We start from the raw sequence: 23,002 nt of genomic DNA, 5'->3' as shown, positions 1-23,002 counted from the left end.
ATGGAGCTTCAGTCGATCATTCCAGAACGCATGCAATGCATAACTTTAAGCCACACAAAAATGTTAAAGGGATTGCTAGATTTATCGGCATGATGAATTTCTTTAGGAAATTCATTCCCAACTTCGCTAATAGGGCAGCACCCCTAAATATCCTCCGTAGGAAACATGTCAAGTTTGCATGGGGGCCGTAGCAGCAAGCTGCGTTCGAAGATTTGAAATTAGCTCTCTGTAACGCCCCAGTCTTGGCAATGCCAGATTTCTCCAAGAAGTTAATTGTTCAGGCAGATGCCTCGTAATCTGCAGTCGCTGCGGTTCTTCTTCAGGAAGGTAAACTTGGAAGGCAGCCAATTGCCTATGGATCTAGAACCTTGTCACCTCAAGAAGCCAAGTACTCCACATACGAGTTAGAAGCTGTCCTACTTGCTTTAGAAAAATTCCGTCTCTATCTTGAGCATGTTAAATTTGAATTAGAGACTGACAATCAGGCTCTGAGCTAGGTTTTGGCTAGGCCCCGTCGTACTAGGCGAATCGCCCGTTGGGCAATTCGAATTTCAGCATTTCAGTTTGACGTGCGACACATTCGGGGATCTGAGAATGTGGTCACCTTTGGATTAGGCCGAATGTTTTCTGGTGACCTGGAGGAAAGGCCTTCACGCTCTATTTCCATACCTCCTAGGACCAGTATAAGTGAAATTTGGGCTGATGCTTCTATGCTATTTCATGATATAGCAAAATACTAACGTGAAGATCTGGTGCTGACTCCTATTATGGAAACCCTTTCTTCTGGGAAACATGTTGTCCCTTATGTTTTGAGGAATGGGGATCTGTGTCGCCTTTTCAGACACGTTCAGAAGATGAAAATTGTGGTTCCAGCTGTTGTAGTGCCTATGATTTTCAACTATTACCATGAGACCCCATTAGGGGGACATGTGGGCATCTTCAAAACTAGAGAGAAGATAAGGGAAATGTTTATTTGGAAAGGTATGGATGGCGAGATTACAGAACTGGTTAAAGCATTTAAGTCTTGTTTCATTAACAATTGTCATTGCACCAAGCATCTTGCCCTAAGGAGCGATTGTACATAGGTTACATGGGACCTTTCCCTCAATCTAAAGGGAATGGGCATAAATTCATTTATGTGTGTATGGATGGTTTCACATGGTTCTCATGGCTATTTCCGACTAGGCTTGCCACTGCTCAGTCAACAATTTCTTGTCTCAATACTACTTTTGCATCCTTGTCAATATATTCCTTCTGATAACGCCAAGGCGTTCACCTCTAATTTATTTAGTAAATTCTATTTCGATCTCTCTATCTCACATGTCACGTCAGCATACTACCCACAGCCATATCTAGCCTAGTGGGTTAATCGTAATCTTCGATCCGCCCTGATTGCTTTCCACCATGAAGTTCATTCTCGTTGGGACATACATTACACTGGTTATCATTAGCCTTCAACTGGGCCATTCATGTGTCACACAGGTTTTCTCCCACATCTCTTATGTTTAAGTTTGTTCTCAACACTCCCTTGTCCAATTTGTGGTCAATCAATGAACTTTTACCATACATGATAGACCCAGAGAATATCCGGTATCTGTGGGGAAAAGCCAAAAATATATTTAAAGCCTCTCATTGGAAAGTAAAAATGAGGTATGATCGTGCATGGAGACCTAACAATTTAAAAGTCGGAGATCAGGTCATGGTTAAAAATTTTGTTCCAGCAGGCAAGCTTGTCCCCAGATTTAATGGACCTTGCGTTACCTTTTATTCCCTTACTCCCGTCACCCTCTTGGTGAGTAACCCTGAAACAGAAAGGATTTTTTGTGTTTATCTGACTCAAGTAAAACCTGTGTGAACACTGTTGCTTTTCATGATAGGCCACCAAGGGATGGCGTTGCTAATTTAATTATATTTCTTTCTTTAGCATCTTATTAGTTTAAGTTTTAGGGAAGCAAGTTTAAATAATGAGGCCTTCTGCCCCTGTGGGTGGTAAAAATTTGTAGGTATTTAAGTTATAGTTAATTTTCATTTTTGTTGAAATCATTTTGTGAAAACCTTCCCTTCAATAATTTCATTACCCTTCTGCCATTACCACCCCTGCTTCTGAACCTGGGTCAGAAACTCCATACACTCACCATCCATATTCGTCCATCTTAAATGCACCCCATGGAACACTGTCTATGAATCAGTTACTGCTGCCCAAAATTTGATGTTACTGTGTCCTACTCTCACCTGAGGCCATGTCATGTCAACTGGCGAGGGATGCTGGCGCGGGGTATGGGCCCGCCTTGTTCCACCCAAGTCTCCTTCCTAACTGCCCACTTGGGGACTGTGATCATTCAGAGTAGCTTGGAAGCTGGATTCCAACCGTCCACACAATTACTGGGCAAAACTATGCTATTTGGTCCTTGGTGACCATCGCCTTGGCTGCTCCTCTCAATATACGGCAGAATGGCTTTTTTTTTTGCTAGTAGCTTTACGTCGCACCGACACAGATAGGTCTTATGGCAATGAGAATGGTATCTTAGGGTACCTTGGGGGTCCGGAGGATCCCATCCTGACATCGGCAGTGGCGGCCGCTCTTGCCGTAACTGATCGGACTTCTACTACTTCACAAACACCATCAAGATTACTTTATTTCAAAAACCATTAGAACAGACTCTCTCTCAAAATATTTTCCAACTGATATATATATATATAATATAAATTAAATTTCTGTGTTCCAAGATTCAATACTTCAAAACTGTTCAGACTGTGGTAAAACCATAGGGGGGTAGAGGTCTGTACCGGGGGTACACCTTCTCTTTTCTGTTAAACTGCGCATCTTCTATAAGGCCATCTGTGTCATGAAATTGGAACTAGTGTAATACAACTTTCAACCATTAGATGTCTCTACCATCGGCCTACGTGCCCCCTCTGGCAGAATTAAGGACAATTAACTCTTAAGGGAAAGTTCATTTTTACTGGTGGCAAACCTTAAGTCTGTGAAGATGGTTTTGTTCTTGTGTCAAGATTGCCAACACTTCTGACCCTCTCTATCTTCTGTACGTAGCAACCAAACAAACATTTTATGCATATTTTCTCTGGCCAGTTAAAATTGGGGGTGAGTACAGGCTTCCAGCCTATCTGTCGCTTCGGTCTAGTGAGTGCAGCATGTTATTCGGAGGCAGGGGCTGCAGGATGACATTTGGAAGGCCTAACAACTCAAGGTAATGGCAGAAATTTCTTAACATGTGATAACTCTGGGCAGATATCTTGAGGGGAAGGTTTCAACTTCTTTAGTTTTATGTAAAGTCCTAATTTAAGGTTTTAAATGTAGATTTTCAGCAAGTCTGAGGGCTCTGTTCAAATCCCTGATGGGAAACATGTAAATTAGGGGAACAAAGAGGAATCACCCTCCCATTCAACTTGTTATGGGGTGACTAGAATTTTCTAATCCTATTTCTCGTTTAGTCACCCCTCTGTAGTATAGGCTTAGCCTATGCAACTTCGGACCATTAGCCCATTTAGGGTTTTAAGTGTTTTTCCTAAAGGAGTGCAAGTGTTTTGCATCCTAGCCTTTTGTTAATGGTCGATTGTGTTAAACCTTTTATTTTTACATTAAGACCATTTAGAATGGGCATTCATTGCCCCTGTTTATTTGAAAATCATTTATAGACAAGTGTGTAACAGACTGTAAAGCAGAAATGATGGTAAATACATTATTTTAAGTGTCAGGCATAATTTTGTAAGAAACTTGTGCCTCTGAGATGCTGGATTACATTAAATTTTGGAGCTCAAACTCCTAGACGATGTAATTGAGTGGAGCAAACATGCTCTTATAAAATAGTGTACTTGTTCAGAGCGATTATGCTCATCCCTTGTATATTATCCTGTACCTGATTTTTGGACGTATAGTGTGCTGTTTTTATTGAAGCTGACAAGCTCATTTGTTATTCTATTAAATTGTTATTTGTTCCAAATCTTCTATCAGTCACATTTTAAAATTTAAGAAAAAGGAAAGGAAAGAAATAAAATTCAAAATGTAGTGCTTTAACTTATGTTCTGGTCATTTCCTGTTCCGCTCATTCACCCTGGCACCTTCTTACACCTCTCTGTTCTACAAAATTTCAACTACTACTACTACTACTACTACTACTACTACTACTACTACTACTACTACTACTACTACTACTACTACTACTACTACTACAACAACAACAATTCTCCTCCTCATTCCTTTTTTCCTTGAAAGGATGTGGCGATTTCAGGAGCCAATCTTCTCCAAGTGTCCCTCTGGTTAGCTATATGGGCCATTGCTTCGAAACTTAATCCATTATGATTTAAGATCTAGGCTACTTAACCCATCACAATGGAGGATGGCCCCTTTTGCTTGATGCTTCCAAAGTGCTGACAGTAACTTGTTTTTATAGAGAGTTGTTTCTCGCCACATGGTCGAAGAATCTCATTGCTTGTTACTGGATTCTAGTGGACATTTTAAGGAAGGTATGGTCAGAGGTTCTACCTTTACAATACTACCTTTTTCATTTAATTATCAATTAACAAGTGTCGGGACATCTTTCGTCCTTGTTTTTGGACATCATCAGCCGAAAATACTTGAAAGATTAGTAAAATAGACAAGGTCATAAATACACATTAAAATATGATTTGGATTACCAAATACATCAAGTTAAAATGCATGATAAAATTCGAAGAATGTTCTTGAAATGCTGGAGCTTAATTGATTTTTTAGTTCTGTTGAAATGAAGATAAAATTGTTTAACACATAACAGTTCCATTAAAATTCAATGATCGAGCTCTTGTTGGTGTGTTTACGGCACAATCTTTCTCCGTATGTGCACTTACAGTCGAATATTCCGCCTGCCTCATACCCTCTTAACTAACAAGGGAACTGTCCATACTGTCATATCGAAATCGGCAACGACATTTCGCACAGACCATGAGGAGACCCATAAAATAGCAATGTACAAAAATTTAGCTGCAATTTCGAACTGGAAAGTTTCAAAATCTTGATACAAAATCCGTGTGACAACGCAGCTTACTGGACAACACTTGCTTCTTGCTGGCTCGCGTGGCGCACAGCGGAGTGGAGTTGCAGTTGTGCTGGAGAGAGAGAGAGGGAGAGAAAACAAACTGGCAGGCTGCCACGTGCCAAGGTCACTTTATTGTTATGGAACGAATGTGAAACATAAATGAGGTGTGTTAATAGCATGATAAAAACACAAATAGTTTTGGCACCATGCACAACGAATATGCACTTTGAGGTCACATTGTTCTTCACAGTTTTCTTTACTTGTTTGAAGGCAATATTTTGCAGGCACTTCAAACTCGGGAGGTCTCTCCGTTGTATAATTGATTGCAAACCATGAATATTTAGTCACGTCCTTGAACCGTGGGGAGGAAAATTGAAAATGAATGAAGGACTGCATTTTCAGTATGCTATTTGTCTGATAAACATCAAACAAAGTCTTCACAAGTTGGCACCATTTCTGTTATGCGGCGGTACAAATCCTTCCACTGCCAGAAGAAAAACTTATCCAAGGGCTGTATTTTCCCTGTAGTGCCAGGAGGAATCTGGAGAAATTCTATATTGTTGCCTGGAGGAATGTCTTAAAGACAGCTCTTATCACTAGCAGTAGCAGTAGCAAACACTTCTCTTCTGCAAATGAGAAGAAGGATTCTTTAAACCAATACTTTAATTCCTTTTTCCCTATTTTCCCTGATTTTGTGGTTGTTACAATTATTTCAAAACAACAATTGAGCTCCAGCATTTTAAGAACATTCTTTGAATTTTTTCATGCATTTTAACTTGTCATTTTCGGTAACCCGAATCACATTTTAATGTGTATGGTATTTGTCACCTTGTCAATTTTGTTTGTCTTACAAGTATTTTCAGCTGATGATGTCCAAAAAGAAGGATGAAACATGTCCCAACACTACTTGTTAATTGCTTTAAACAAAAGTAAGTAGTATTGTAAAGGTGGAACCTTTGACTGTACCTTAAAAATGTATACTATCAACAATATGAGCTTTCCAATGAAATTCATTTTACGCAATAATTCTTGTGGACAGTCGAGCTGAAATTCTGAATTTTTTCAGTGTAGAGTTATTAGTGCAATATACTTGTTCATGGAATGCATAGAGGTGTTAAGTAGCTATCATTACTGAGACTGAATATGATACCCTAGAATTTTCAAAATGATTTTCCCCATAATATTTATTATAGTTAGTAACATTTCAAATAAATTGCCATTTGCTTTACAATGGTTCTTAAAATTCTCATCCCTAATCCTTGACTTCTTGGGGAAAAGTACATCTTTGCATTTGCTGAAAAGATTCTCTTGAAAGAATACCTGTTTTTAATTTTAAGAACATTCCCAGTAGTGATGGATAAGTAGACAAATAAGCTTGAGTGGAGCTTTCAAAAGTAGGACAGATCATAGTATGAAGATAAAGTTGAAGTTCAAGAGGACAAGTTGGGGCAAATATTCATTTATAGGATGAGGAGTAAGCAAAGGTAGATCCAGGATTCCCTATTGGGTGGGGCTAACTTAAAAATTAAAAAAAAAGAGTAATTGGGACATTTTACTTCCATAGTGATTAAATTTTCCAAGTTTATTTTAAGGAAGTTGTTATAATATTGTAAATACTAGTTAAGGTAATTCAATATTTATTTCACCACAGAATTCCAGTACATAATGTTTAATGTATTACCAGTACATCATCTTTACTATGTATAGTCATATATTAGCAGTTCACATCAACCAACATTTGACCAGTTCTAAATATGCAAGGCCATTAAGCTGGTTCTCTTCCATTGTACTTGTAGGTTTTTAGCGCTTACGTAGGGCAGAGAAATTTTTTTCTGTAGAGGCTGTTGTGACTGGCAGGGTGGTAAACATTTGCAGCAACAGTCTAATATTGGGAAAGAAATCATTTTTACATATAGCTATAATATATGCAACTTTTTGGTCTTCTATATTCTTCTGGATGAGGCGTTGTCCAATTATCTCTCCATAGTGATATTTTCACTCTGAATTCAGCATTTGTTGCTGTGCAGTCTTCATCATACATCTACTTTCTTCAGCTTATCTCACTTATTTTTGGGGTCGCTGGAGTCTCCCAGGCTCATTTTTTGGTTTTGGATGGGGATTTAAGACCGAATGCCCTTCCTGATGCCACGTGAACCTTGAGATAAAAATCTCGACCCAGGATCGACTGGGATTCGAACGTCAGCCTTCCAGGTGGGAAACCAGCAGCTAAGCCACCGAGCTAATCATGCCCCCCAATCTTCATCATACATCTCTGCTGCTTTAATAATTTCATCTACTAAAAACTTAGAAAAATGATTGGGAATATATCCTTCTAAAGGGGGTCACTTTGTTAACATTAGTAATCATGTCAACACCACTAGAAAAAGCCTTTATTTACAAAATTGTGATATGTTTTACTTTCTGATTCATTTTTATTTGCTATTCATTGCATACACAATACTATTCTTTCAGCTAATATTTCAAATATTATTTGTGAAGTAAGAAGCATATTCTCTGTGAATGTTAATGCACTGCATCCCCAAGCTCATCGTAACTTGTGAAGCTCTGGATTCGGTGGTCGCTGCCAACATGCAGCCTATTGTTGCCAGTCCTCTGGCTACTGCTAGGATAAGTTTGAATTCAATACTTACCATACTATAGTCCGTATACTACTATTCATCCCTAGCAAACTTTAGTGACACAGCCTATGTATTTAATGCAGGAACAAAATTGTTAGGTAAAATTTCTTCTTCTTAATCTGTTTACCCTCCAAGGTTGGTTTTTCCCTCAGACTCAGCGAGGGATCCCACCTCTACCGCCTCAAGGGCAGTGTCCTGGAACGTCAGACATCAGGTTGGGGATACAATTGAGAGGAGGGCCAGTACCTTGCGCAGGCAGCCTCACCTGCTATGCTGAACAGGGGCCTTGTTGGGAGAAAGGGAAGATTGGAAGGGATAGACAAGGAAGAGGGAAGGAAGCAGCTGTGGACTTAAGTTAGGTACCATCCCGGCATTTTCCTGGAGGAGAAGTGGGAAACCATGGAAAAACTTTCAGGATGGCTGAGGTGTGAATTGAACCCACTTCTACTCAGGTGACCTCCCGAGGTTGATTGGACCTCGTTCCAGCCCTCGTACCACTTTTCAAATTTCGTGGCAAAGCTGGGAATCGAACCTGGACCTCCAGGGGGTGGCAGCTAATCACGCTAACTACTACTCCACAGAGACAGAGATATATAATTTCATTAAGAAAAAAAAAAAAAAAAAAACAACTCTGTAAACTAAATTAAACAAGGAGTGAGGGCTTTCCTCCTTAGCCCCTCCCTGGATCTGCTTCTGAGAGTAAGGGATTGGAATAAATTATAAGGGGAAATGTTCAATAAATTTCCAAGTTGTTTGAAAATGTTCAAGAAAAAGCAGAGTAAACAATTGATAGGGAAACTGCCACCTGGGCAACAGCCCTAAATGCAGATCATTAATGATTGATTGAAGCTTCCATGGTGTGTAAAATTATTTAGCTCTTTTTCTGGGTTGAACCATGTTGTTGTATTTCTGTACATTCCGTATAGTTTGCCGATGTATCAAATACATTGCAGCGTTCTTTGTCAAGGCAACTTAAATACGCCTATTCAATCCGAGATTATCAGTCTCCCAGGCAGCAGTCGCACTACTGTCACTACTGTACAGAATGTACAGAAAACAACAACAGTGTTCAACCTGGAAAAAGAACTAAATAATGATTGATTGATATTGTAGGATAAATTTCATGTTTTTGGAAGTACTGGAGAGGTAAGAAAGTAGCTCATCCAGCACTGGGGAGGCTACTGGCTCTGCTGTTGCTGTATAGAACTGAAATAATCTTCATCATTAATTTCTTCCTGTTTCTGCTTCCATCTGATGTATATCAATTAACAGTTCCTGAGTTTTAATTATCTGATATGGACACAGTAGAGGAGGTCTCTGTAGAAAGTAGGGTAAAAATAATAAAGAAGGGAGATCTTTTCAATTTAAGAGAAAAAAGGTGCATCAAAGAAAAACAGTTCTATGTCCAATGTACTGTGGAATATGGGTAAAATTCTTTTAAAGTGTTGACAAGGCAGATAGAAAATTGAACTAACTTCAAAAATAAAAAATCATTGACAGTTATTATAAGATATAAAATTATACAGGTAATGCATTGGTGTAAAAATTCAATACTACAAAATTTCACTCTCTTTCTGAACTGAATGAGTAAGTTTTCTTACCATCTAACTTAATTGAGTGATTCTGGAGTACACAAGAACCTTGTTTATCCGGATTAAGTGAGACCAGAACTTATCCGGATTATTGAAAATCTGGATAATCCGGAAAAACTCAAAAACAAATACAGTACATGTTATTAATCTATTAACATAACTTGTACAGTAATAACGTTTTTCAACTGCACAAAAAAATATAAGAACATTTTTCTTACATTTATGTACTAAAATAATGTGTGAGTTTGTATAGCATTTGCGCGCAGCATGATCACGAAGACATTTTACTAACATAAGTTCTGCCAGTGTGGTTTCAGTCTGGGATTCTAAATAATCTATCAGTTTGTCCAGTTGCATTGTTGCCTCTCCATGAGTTAATGTTTCTTCTGATGGAGCGCCGGTTTCATTTTCAAATATACCATCACTCTCGTCATTACCTGGCAAGGAACAGGAGGCTATAATTTATTCATCTGTCGTTATGCCGTAGCCTGAAATGCAGTCATTTTTCAACCAGTCATGTACGTCATTCACATCTACATCTGAGCATCTGGGAATGCATGCAAATGTGTCAAGGAAATCAGAAGAGTCCATGGTTTCCCATTCTCAATTCCAGGCAAATGCCGGGATGGTACCTTTGATAGACCGTGGCCGAATTATTTCCAATTGTTGTCCTTAACTATCCTTGGTGGAAAAGACATTCAAGAAGAATCGACCCCATAAAAGAAATACTGTACAAGAAAAAGTAAATTTTTACTATTTTTGATCTGGATAAACCAGAGATCCGGATAAATGAGGGCCGGATAAACAAGGTTCTTGTGTAATTACATTTATTTTTTACAGGGATCATATTGCTTTAAAACCTTCAAAAATGGGATAAATGTGATATAATAGTGAATCCACTTTTATGGGATAGTGTTCAGTACTATTAACTTTACCACTGATTTACTTATAATTACTTTGGTTTATTTTCTTTCTTTTCATGACATTCTACTTTATAATTTTCAGAAAATTAAGGAATACTCCTCATATTATCACTTGAGTCTTTTGATGAGTCTCCATCTGTTGTAATACTTCAGTATGGTAGTTGGTGAGGACAGTCATATTCAGTAGAAAATCTTAGATGAATCACAGACTACTTTACTCAAATTCCAGTATGGATCTAGCAATGGTACATTCTTCTAAAATATTACAGACACTCAAGTTGAAATCACAGATTTCTATCACTCAACATCAGAATAATCCTGTTTGAAATCATTCACTTCATATTGAAATATGTAGTAAATAGTTTCTTGTTGAAATCACCTGTGTAAAGATACTCATTGTGTTTGAAAATCACTGACGTTGCAAATATTTCAATCTACAATAAAAAGTAGTTAATCTATGTCACTGTCCTGCAGGTAAAAGATCATTATTGATTTGGTACAAACTTGATTCTGTATATATGTTCAAGAAAAATATATAAATACCGTAACTAAGATGGCAGGATAAAGCCAGAGTGACTATCTGGTAGTTTTCATTAACTAATTATATAATGCTAATGCAGCACATTGCTGCTAATTTCTCACAAAATAATTATAAAAATACTAGCCCATAATATACTCGTTTATTCATATTCGACAAAAATAATAAATTCTTCACATAAATATGCACAATTTTCCCATGCACGAATATTATAACTAATGACTCAGTAACTTCGTTATTATCACTTGGATGGTCAGTGAATCTAAAGAGGATAAAACATGTGGATCAGGATGCATTTAAATATTCTTTTTATTCTTCAAATTCTCACTGTAAGATCACCTGCTTTGAGCACATCTTCTACCAAATCTGGTAGATAGGCACTTATAAGCCTCATTTCTATGACAGTAATTATTATTCTTTCTGTTGTAGAGTTGTCCAAGGAACAGGTCATTCACCATCAGACAGAGGCCTCATCGATGACGGTAATGACTCGCTTCGGACCCGACATAAGGCGCCACTTGTTGCTGCCTCGGAAAGCTGGCATTTCCCTGGAGCCTCGTCGAGATGGTACCTGGTGGTCTGGAGTTCCACCTTCTCCTCCATCATTATTACCTTCATCTCCAGTCTCCTCTCCTGGGCGTGTAGGTTGTCTAGAAAACAAATCACATTAAATGATTAACTGTTTAGTTCTAGCAGATCATTCTGAAAATAAGAAAATTATACAGATAATTAAAGTGCTGTCTAACAGGTAATTGTGTGAAACAAGAACTTGATATCTTGTGAAAATCATGAATGCTTCATTAATTCTTTTTTGTTGTTACTTCTTTAACACTGCATTAACATATCGAAGGTTTTTGTCAATGAAAGGATGGAAAAGGTTTAGGATTGGGAAGGTAGTGGCTTTGGCTAGAGCCCTGCACAGATGCGGATATCCACAGATATCCACAGATATCCACAAAGATAGTGTCTTGGCGAATACAAACTCTATGGCAGTGGGGATAATTTCTAAATAATGTTTATCGATTTTCACTCAGGTATACTCTTGTGGTGTGCAACTATACATCACGGCACGATTTGTACTGATACAGAAATTCTCTATAATTTGTATCTGTGCTTGGTTTTGTTATTTAGCTGTTGGTTTTTAAGCGCATTTAATTTTTACCTTTCTTTCTGTGCGCCAATGCAACGGCACAGTAGTACCTGGTGTTGCCAGGACAAATTTATTCAATGCAATTAACTGCATCCCCCACCCCCTCATGACTATAAAAATGATCTGTTGTCTATTTTCCCCCCCCCCCCCCCGTTTGCCTTGAACTTCAATACTGAGGTTTTGTATGCGAAGTAGTTTATCCGTGTTGCTGTAAACACCTAAATAAGCCCTCCCCCTCCTCTACAACCCTTGTACCATAGATTTTATACAAATAATTTTCAGCTTAGTTTCTTTCTCCTTTTATTTTGAACTTAATTACTGAGTTACACAAATGTATGTGCCACCACTTTCCTATATTGCTGTGAAAACCAAAATGAGCCCCAGTGAGCTCCTAAAAGTAATTTCCAGCTTAGTTTATTTCCCCTTTTATCTTAAAATTTAATGCTGAATTTCACAAATATATGAGCCACCATTTTCCCACGATGCTGTTGAGCATCTTAACATAGCGGTATATTTGGAATGTCAGAATTGGCAGGCCGGCAAACTGGATCACATCATTTTATTTTGGAAGGTCGGTTAACACTTGTCAACCTTTCTGGATTTCCAGTAAACTTTCATCTTGGTGGAAATACAGTTCTCCAATCTTTCTGGAAGACCGAGCTCGATAGCTGCAGTCGCTTAAGTGCGGCCAGTATCCAGTATTCGGGAGATAGTAGGTTCGAACCCCACTGTCGGCAGCCCTGAAAATGGTTTTCCGTGGTTTCCCATTTTCACACCAGGCAAATGCTGGGGCTGTACCTTAATTAAGGCCACGGCCGCTTCCTTCCCACTCCTAGCCCTTTCCTGTCCCATTGTCGCCATAAGACCTATCTGTGTCGGTGCGACGTAAAGCAACTAGCAAAAAAAAAAATCTTTCTGGAAGATCCCATATCCTGTGTACCCAGATTCTAAACTTCTTTTTTGAACCAGTATCTCATAGACACTAGTTGGATTCTACTTCGTTGCAGTTGCCCAAGTCATAAGAAGATACAGAATTCTGAGTTATGTTCTGGTATTAGATATTCAAGAGAGTAATGAATTTCATCACCAGCCCCACGGTGTAGGGTCAGGGTGTTGGCCTCTTACTCGGAGGCTCCGGGTTCGATTCTCGGCCAGGTCAGGGATTTTTATCTGGATCTGAGGGCTGGTTCGAGGTCCACTCAGCCTACATGATTACAATTGAGGAGATATCTGATGGTGAGATAGTGGCCTCAGGCTAGAAAGCCAATAATAATGGCTGAGAGGATTCGTCATGCTGACCAGGCTGACCAGGCTGAGCAGCGGTAGCTTGGTAGGTCATGGGCCCTCGGGGCTGGTGTGTTATGGGGTTTGGTTTGGTAATAAATTTCATCTTGGTTTGTGGTGTTATTATTATATATAAAGAAATCAACTTGTAAGTTTGAGAAGTTTAAAATTTTAAAATAAATTAATGTAATTTTAATCTGAAAGGAAAAATCATAAGATTTTTAAGTGGTGGAAAGGTGGAACTTCTCAAACTTACAACTTGGAATTTGTTATATTCAAGAGAGAAGCAGTAAAACATGAGGCAATTCTTCCTTACAACAATTGGGAGCATTTCAAATTTTGAGTACAGGCTTCATTTGACCTCGGGTGATATTCAACCTCAGAATTGTGATATGGGACAAGGATTTTTCGCATAAATTTCCTCTGTTTGGACCCTCTCTATCACACCTTGACGAGCAAGGTTCGAACACTCAATGGCATATAGGGCTTCAGGATATACTATTGTGGTGTAGTGATAGTATTTGATCTGCTATGAGATTGACCTGGACTAGTCATGGGCAGGTTATACTCAATGCGGCAATACTGCAGCGCTTGTCCATTCAGCTGACTACAGTGCCATATGACTGTATGTAAAACACTTTCCACACTTGTATATCGATCGTCTGGTTCAAAAGTGCGACAACTCAAAAATTTTCAATTTTGAGTTATTTATATCATCTCTTCCATTTTTCAAGCTCTCTATGGCTGAGTACTGCAATGAGTCATATCGTTAATCAAAACTGAACCAAACCAAACAATTACTATAGAAATGTATTGAACTTTTCATAACTGCATCTTTTTGAAATGTAGTAGTTTTAAACAAGTACAATGTTATGTGCCATTTTTATATAGTGGATTGGAAGAAAGAAAGAATAAGAAGCTACCAAGAATGTCTGATTTAATAGAGACACATAAAATTTCAATCTCATATAATTCACAACTAGCCTTTTAACTTAATATTTGTACCAATATTTCCATGGTTGCCTCTGTGGGGTAGTGGTTAGTGTGATTAGCTGCCACCTCCGGAGGCTCAGGTTCAATTCCTGTCTCTGCCACGAGGGCTGGAATGGGGTCCACTCAGCCTTGGGAAGTCAACTGAGTAGAGGTAGGTTTGATTCCCATCTCAGCTATCCCCAAAGTGGTTTTCCATGGTTTCTCACTTCTCCTGAAAGCAAATGCCGGGATGGTACCTAACTTAAGGCCACAGCCACTTCCTTCCCTCTTCCTTGTCTAATCCTTCCAATCTTCCATCCCCCACAAGGCCCCTGTTCAGCATAACAGGTGATGCCGCCTGGGCAAAGTACGGTCCTCCTCCCCAGTTGTATCCCCCGACCTTAAGTCTCACGCTCCAGGACACTGCCCTTGAGGTGGTAGAGGTGTGATCTCTCGCTGAGTCTGAGGGAGAAACCAACCCTGAAGGGTAAACAGAAGAAGAACAAGAAGAAGAAGAAGAAGAAGAAGAAGAAGAAGAAGAAGAAGAAAATTTCCATGATTATGGTGTCTGTGCTAATATGGAAAGTTTATGATCATGCCAGATAGATTAGCAGTGCAGTTGTGTGTAAGCACCTACGATATTTAATTAAAATTAGGATATCTGAGTTGCCTAAGGATTCTGAATTCTTTCTGTCCCGTGCACAGACTGATTTCAACAAACAGATCAGCAGTGTGTATGAAACATTTTCCTGTAAATGTGATCACCCTATTTTGTATGAATTAGAATAAACAGTGATTTTAGTGTTTAAGTGCATGTGAACTGTGACTGTCTACTGAACGACAATTTTACAAGACATTTTTTAAATATTGGTAATCTATAGAATTTCTTTAGGTACAAAAGGGAATCAATTTCCATCTGTCATCAATTTTTTTTACAATAATGTTTTAGTGGATGTCAATAACAGGAGCTCTCTTGTATCACAAATGGATGACTCTTTATTAACAAAAGTTGAAATTGTTGTTGGAAGACACTGAGAATTGTGAAGACAGTTGTGTAATAAGACTATTTAGTTTGGTCCACTGTTTATGAAATAAAATCTAAGTGTGGTTTGTCTACAGTGATAAATTCAAGTTTGATTTATATGCAGAGTGCGAAATTTCTTAAGATTAACATAAGTAATACTTTGTCATTTCCGTACCCTTGATACTTGCGAAAAACACTGGTTTCTTTTGAAGTATCCCATTTAGAAAATGGGAATATACATTTTTATTTTTTTTTGCTAGTTGCTTTACGTCGCACCGACACAGATAGGTCTTATGGCGACGATGAGACAGGGAAGGGCTAGGAGTGGGAAGGAAGCGGCCGTGGCCTTAATTAAGGTACAGCCCCAGCATTTGCCTGGTGTGAAAATGGGAAACCACAGAAAACCATTTTCAGGGCTGCCGACAGTGGGGTTCGAACCTACCATCTGCCGAATACTGGATACTGGCCGCACTTAAGTGACTGCAGCTATCAAGCTCGGTATACATTTCTTTAGGCATGTTGAACTTTCTGAGAGTAAAAATGATGTGAATATTCAACTCAATAATGTTCATGTAAAAAACAAAAAGAACTGTAGACTATATAAATGAATGATTGTTTCGCGGTTGCCAGGAGTAAAACGGCATTTTTAGTTCCTTTTGGCTTTGGTCATTTCCAATTAAGCAACTTACAAGGTCAGATTTGCAACAATCTGTCTTATGGCAATGATGAGATAGGAAAAGGCTAGGAGTGGGAAGGAAGTGGTCGTGGCAAATCTGACCTTGTTGCAAAACCTTGTTCAACAGTGTTGAAAGTGATGTAGGTTAACAAACATTCATCATTGTTCTGAAATAGAAGTAGCTGGACCTTAATTTTGCTGATGCTTGATTGTTGTTTTAAGGGGCCTAACATCAAAGGTCAGCGGCCCTCTGAACCTTGCTTTTATCCCCACCCATGTCTGATTAAAGGATGGCGGCCACCTACCTTTGCAATGTTGCTACAAAGTACGGGCCATGCCATGACTAGAGACTGATAAGTGGGTTCAATGAAGTGAAAAGCTGTTTCCATGTGTTTGGCCCAATATTTCATGGCTTCTTTCTCTGATGTATTAAAGGAAAGATAGGATGATAAGGATTATATAATTTGCAAAAGCAAGGCAATCAATGTTCACTGTCTTTGATACTATGCCCAATGTAACAACATTATTGGGTAGTCAGTTATTTTACTTGGAGTTTCATTTCAGATATATATTGAAGAATAAAAGATGCCACCTCATTAGAACCCTTTCTCATTGATCCTTCGTGGTACACATAAAACTAGAATGGTTTGTGTCCAAAGAAGTGACAGAAAATACACTGATATTAAGCTGCCATGGATAGAATAATTCCTGTAATTACTGGTAGTGCACACTTTTGCAAGAAGTCAAACTATCATTTTCTCAACATTTTTTTTTCATGTTCTTTAGTTTGGAATAGATTTTTTATTTTTTTTTGCTATTTGTTTTACATCGCACCAACACAGATAGGTCTTATGGCGACGATGGGATAGGAAAGGCGTAGGAATGGGAAGGAAGCGGCTGTATCCTTAATTAAGGTACAGCCACACATCCCCAGCATTTGCCTGGTGTGAAAATGGGAAACCATGGAAAACCATGCAAGCTCACAGCTGCGCGCCCCTAACCACATGGCCAACTCGCCCGGTAGAATTTGTTTGCTCTTCTCTTATGAACCAACAATTCCACTACAGGCACTCATTTAGAACTGTCAGTGGGGTAAATGACTAAGTTGCCTATATCTAGCACTTGCTTTTTTTTTAATGCACTGCGATCAACACTGTAAATAAAAATAAACCTTTATTAGATAAATTTATGACAAATTTATTACATCATTCGTGAATTACTTATTTTTGTGTGTAAATTAGATTTTAATTTCCAATATTCAAAATGAATCATAGTATGAGTGTTCAGGAGCTGCATTACCAGAATTATATGAGGCATGTTTTTTAAGTAAGGTCCATTTGAAAATAAGTACACAACGAAAGGTTATTTAAAAAAAGTAAATTTATTTTCAGAAAGTACATACTTCACTCTATTTTTCGACATAGTTACCAAGTCTGTTCAAACACTTATCATACCCCGAAACCAATTTTAAAATGCCCTCTTCATAGAAACTTCCCACCTGCACCGATAACCAAGAGTTCACAACCGTTTTCACGTTGTCGTCATCATTATAATGGTTGCCACTGATGTCATGTTTGAGGTGGAGGAACAGATGGTAATCGCTCGGCGCAAGATCAGGACTGTAGGGTGGGTGGTCTAAAACTTCTCAGCCAAAACTGTCCAATAAATCGCAGGTCTGACCTGCAGTGTGAGGTCTTGCACTGTCATGGAGAAGGACAATTCCCTTTGTCAGCATGCTGCGTCTTTTGTTTGAATCGCTCTGTGTAGCTTTTTCAGGGTTTGGCAGTATGCTTCTGCATTGATAGTGGTTCCTCGTTGCATGAAGTCAACCAACAAAACACCATGCCTATCCCAAAACACCGATGCCATGATTTTGCACTGGGACAGAGTCTGTTTGGCCTTCACCTTTACAGGCGAGTGTGTGTCTCTCCATTCCATGCTCTGTTGCTTCAATTCGGGCGTGATATGCGAAACCCATGTTTCGTCTCCAGTTATGATTTGACTCAAGAAGCCGTCATCTTCTTCATCAGAATGAGTCAAGAACTTCATCGCACACTGAAATCTTTGGTTTTTGTGGTCCTCTGTTAGGCGTTTCGGGACCCAACGGAAGCACAGTTTCCTGAACTTTAGGTGTTCAGAAACAATGTTGTAAAGCACTGATCTCGACATGTCAGGAAATTCATTTGAGAGACCTGTTATTGTGAAGTGCCTGTTCTCACGAATCTTCACTTCAACTGAAGCCACAAAATCGTCTGTAATCAAAGAAGGGCGACCGGAGCGGTCTTCATCATGGACGTTGTCATGGCCATCTTTGAATTGTCGTGCCCACTTACACACTTTGCTTTCACTCATAACAGTATCACCGTACACTTCGCAAATCTGTCGATGAATTTCTGCAGCAGACAGGTTTCTTGCTGACAAAAACCGTATCACTGACTGAACCTCACACGCAGCGGGCGAGTTGATAGTCTTAAACATTTTAAGAGCACAGAACAGAACCGTACAGGTTAGCTACAGAGCTGAAACTGAGCACAGTTGTTCTGGAGGCATGCCAGTACACGACGCACGCACCCGTTGCGATATGCGCGTGAACTACTAGTGTCTACAAGAAAACGGACCTTACTTAAAAAATCACGCTTCGTAATATCTAGGTAAACAAATGAATGGCAATTACTGAAATGAAATTTCAAACATGTTGACTGCTAGGACACATAGCAAGAAATGTCCCAGTGGTTGAAGCTTTCCTTCTACAGAGCATATAGTAAATCAGAAGTAAAACCATATTCAAAGTGATATTTCACAAGTGTTCAGTATATGTACTGAATACAATGAAAATTCCTAGCATTCTGAGGTACCGCCGTAGCCCCACAGAAAATTTCACTGTATGGATTTGGCTAGATGGCTGGAGTGGTGCAATCTGGCAGTACTAGAAGCTTACATTGCTTCCTAGTATTCATTGTAGCCAGCAGACAATGCCATGATTTTTTTTACTAGAGCTTAACACTACAATCCCAAGGCACTCATTCTATAGTGGGGCATGTGTGAAATACGTGCAAGATATTTCTATGTTATTATACCAGTTATCAGAGAATTGAATTATCAGAAATGAAGCCGTTTTCTACACAAACTCATGGGATAATGATAGTAATTTTTCAGTCTGAGAATTCTGATAAGTAGTGTTCATTTCAAAGTGATCTATTATGTTTTGGCTCCACCGTTGTCTGGACCCAAGCCTGGAATGAGAAATAAGGAGGGTTTGCAACCAGCTTATAAAAACAGCTAATGCTGAGTGTTGAGCGGCAGTAAATAACTTGACCCCCCAAGGTAGGCCAATGGCTTTGGGCGGAGGAGCCTTCTTTGGATTGGGTGATGGTCCCCCAGTGGAGGAAACACCACTGAAATCCAGTGTGTTCTGACCCAACAGCAAAGCAGGTGGAGCAGGAACCTTTCATTTCTTAGTTCCTAACAGCTATGGTGGTGTAAGAGGTCATGCCAGATGGATTGGCTGTAAAGGCACAACTCAATTGTATTCTGAGTCTGCAGCAGTCCATTGCAGTTCTGGTGCTGGAAACTGCATGTCTGATGCTATATGTGATGCAATGAATTGCTCCAGAACCATAGCATGTGGGTCACTCCCTGGCAAGTTGTGATCCACCTTAAACAAACTCCTATGGCATTCTCTCCTGCTGATCCTCTAAGAGCTCAATGGCAATGGGATAAGGATGACGGAAGCAGGTTTTGGTAAACTGGAAGCTTCTAGTCTGGACTGGGACGTTTGCGACAGATGTGTGATGATACCAATATAATGGTCCGTTGTATGTATGTTTAGTCATCAGCCCGAAGGCTGGTTGGATCCTCAACAGTTCTGCCATGAGCTGTCATAGATGGCCTAGGCATCACTGAAGAGGCGTACTAGGGAAATGAGGAGTGAGGTAGTTTCCCGTTGCTTTCCTCACCGAGCCAGAAGTTGCTATTACATATCAGTCTGCCAAGCCCACTGAAATGCATGCACCATCCGACCCTATGAGCAATATTTTCACACCATTCATAGCAGGGACTGGCTGCGTAAGGAATGGCATTACTAGCATTGCTCATACCTCAGTCACTTTCATTTTGTCAAAGCCACGGATAAGACAGAGACAGGTCAATGAAAGTAACAAAATTGCTCTAGCCCATACCAGAAGACTTAGTGCACTGTAAACACTAGGTCCCGCCAGCAAAGGCATAATGGTCCGTTATTGGACATTATAAATTTTCCAGCTAACTCATTCTTGGTTGCCTGTGTTTCGCCCTCGTGTGCTAAGCTAGGCTTGTCAGTTGGGACTTAGCACACCACCCAAGACGCAAGGCTAGTGCATACCGTGGAGGGCACTGCATAGGCTACTCGAAGCCACCAGCAGTGCCAATGCACTATGAGAGCTATGTCTCATTTCCAAAAATTGATGCCTGTCTGGCCATCAAATGATGTAGGTTCCCTACGGGAATCAACATCTACATCAGATGTGTGATGGTCGCATTCCTGAGACCCTGTGACTACTGCATCTGTGACTGGACAGGCCTATTTAGGACCATCGCTGCCCACCCTGAATGGGGAAGGTTATAGAAAATGTGGGCTAAATATCGGTAGTCACTTTCAAAACCTGTCTGGGAAATTGCACTCAGAGGTTTACCCCAACTTGCGGTCAAAATCATGAAAGAAAGAAATCTATGATCATCACTATTGGTGCATGGAACGTCAGAACATTATTAGACAATGATAACAGACCAGAAAGACAAACAGCTCTCATCAGCCATGAGCTCAAGAGGCTCAACATAGATATCATCATCCTGAGTGAAACCAGATTAGTGGGAGAAGGAAAAATTATTGAGGCTTCATCAGGCTACACCATCTTCAGGAAAAGAAAGGAGAAAAATGAACATCACATCCATGCTGTGGGTTTGTAGTAAAGACCAAATTGGTGAATGATCATCGACACTCTCCCATCGCAGTAAATGAAAGACTCATGACTCCGCATACCTCTTGCAGAAGGCAGATTCATTACTCTCATCTCCTCGCCCCCACTCTTAAGGATGACAAGGATTCTAAAAGCTGCTTCTACCACCAACTGAACACAGTCCTCACCAAGGTGCCTGCTGCAGACAAACATGCACTACTAGGAGATTTCAATGCCAGAGTGGGGAGGGACAACCTCTTATGGGGAAAAGTCATGAGTAAACATGGAATTGGGAACTGCAGTGCTAATGGTCTGTTACTTCTTGGCCTGTGTGCTGAGCATGAGCTCTTTATCACCAGTACCCAATTCTAACTGCCAAATTGCTTCAAGACCACATGGATGGCACCCACGCTCTAAACATTGGCATATGATAGATTATGTCATCACCCAGCAGCGTGACAAGAATGATGTCTTAATAATGAAAATAGCATGGAATACTGATGACTGCTGGACTCCTTATCAGTCGATTCAGGATTACCATCCATAAAAGGCCGCAAACTCACTTCACGAATCCAACAAGGAAGAAGTTCAACACCTGTAAGCTTCCACTTGATAGTGTTGCCACAGAATACCAAAACTCTGTTCTAGAACAACTAACTCACAATCCAGTCAACACAAAGGATGTAGAATGTGAATGGACCACACTTCAAAACATCATTACAGAATCTGCACCGGAAGTCATTGGCTATGAGGAAAAGAAGAGACAAAACAGGTTTGATAATAACAATGAAGAAATCTTGAACCTCACCAAGGCTATACAGGATGCCTATCTATCTGTTTGTCAGGTTCTATCCTCCAGAGAGAAGAAATGCATTTTCAAGAACTAAAACAGAAGTGTCAGTCTGAAATCAGAAAAATAAAGAACAACTGGTGGCAGCAAAAAGCCAAGGAACTTCAGAAATTCTCAGATTTTATGCAGGACTGAAAGAGTTGTATGGTTCTGTCTGCTCATCATCAGGAATTATGAAAGCTGTTGATAATACCACCATTCTTACAGCCAGCCAGGGGATCTTGATCAATGGAAAGAGCACTTCAGCTCACTCTTGGAAAGCAGTTCTGCTGCTGCTGAAGATTTTCTTCAACGTTACTCAACATTCTCCCCAACCCTGGATGGACACTCCTCCAATCTTCCAAGATTTTATCAAAGCTCTCAGTAGAATGGAAGGAGGGAAGGCTCCAGGATTAGACAACATTCTTCTTGAACTCATTCAAAGTGGAAGTTCACCTCTAAAAACCAGGCTTTTCCATCTGATCCTTCTAATCTGGGAAACCAAATATGTTCCTGTTGCCATAAAAAACTCCAGAATAGTTACAATCTCCAAGAAAGGTGATCACAGTATCTGTGGAAACTACCATGGTGTATCCCTGCTCTCCATAGCAGGAAAAATACTTGACAGAATCTTACTGAATCGACTTCAGGTTGTTTCTGAGAGGTTACTACCTGAATCTCAGTGTGGGTTTTGTGCCTCTCATGGTACAATTGACATGATCTTCTGTGCAAGACAACTCCAGGAGAAGTGCAGGGAACAAATGACACCTCTGGTCTTAGTATTTTATGATACGGTCCCACAAAACGTTATGCGGATGTTTTTGAGGTGCTTTGGATGCCCTGAGCAATTTGTTGGTCTAATCCAAGCTCTCCATGATGGTATGGTTGGTCAGGTACTGTATCAGAATGATATCTCAGAAGAATTTCCAATCACAAATCGACTCAAGCAAGGATGTGCATTTGCACCTACACTTTTTGCCCTGTACCTGGCAGCTATACTTCATGAGAAGTGGAGTTGCCTGCAAGTAACACAGGTGTGGAAATTAAATATCAATATGATGGGGGGCTTTTCAACCAGGCCAGACTTTGCTCCAAAAGATGAACCTATTCCACCTGGGTCACAGAATTGCAATATGCAGATGGCAATGCTTCTACAGCCCATACACCAGAAGAGCTTCAACAATCTGTCACCTGCTTCAACAGAGCTTATGAACGTTTTGGCCTGACTGTCAACATTCAGAAGACCAAAGTTCTTACTCAGCCTGCTCCTGGAACCACACCCCCAGATTATGATATCACCATATCTGGCACAGCTCTGGAAAGGGTGGAGTACTTCTCACACCTTGGAAGTATTCTCTCAACGCTCTGTACCTCTGAGAAGGACGTGGAAAACAGAATACAGGCCGCC

At 39.8% G+C, this 23,002-nt stretch overlaps 1 protein-coding gene across 1 annotated transcript in view; it reads right to left on the bottom strand.

Annotated features, from left to right (window-relative positions):
- Positions 1–10,225: 10,225 nt before the first annotated feature.
- Positions 10,226–23,002, bottom strand: part of LOC136866829 (uncharacterized) — a 227,197-nt gene continuing 214,420 nt past the window's right edge. Inside the window, exon 9 of the mRNA XM_068226856.1 lies at positions 10,226–11,375. Within this exon, the coding sequence (XP_068082957.1) occupies positions 11,183–11,375 (193 nt within the window). The 3' untranslated portion in view covers positions 10,226–11,182. The remainder of the gene's footprint in view (positions 11,376–23,002) is intronic.

This window comes from Anabrus simplex, chromosome 3 (genome assembly GCF_040414725.1).
Source record: "Anabrus simplex isolate iqAnaSimp1 chromosome 3, ASM4041472v1, whole genome shotgun sequence".
NCBI lineage: Eukaryota > Metazoa > Arthropoda > Insecta > Orthoptera > Tettigoniidae > Anabrus > Anabrus simplex.
This window is presented reverse-complemented; position numbering and strand designations above follow the sequence as displayed.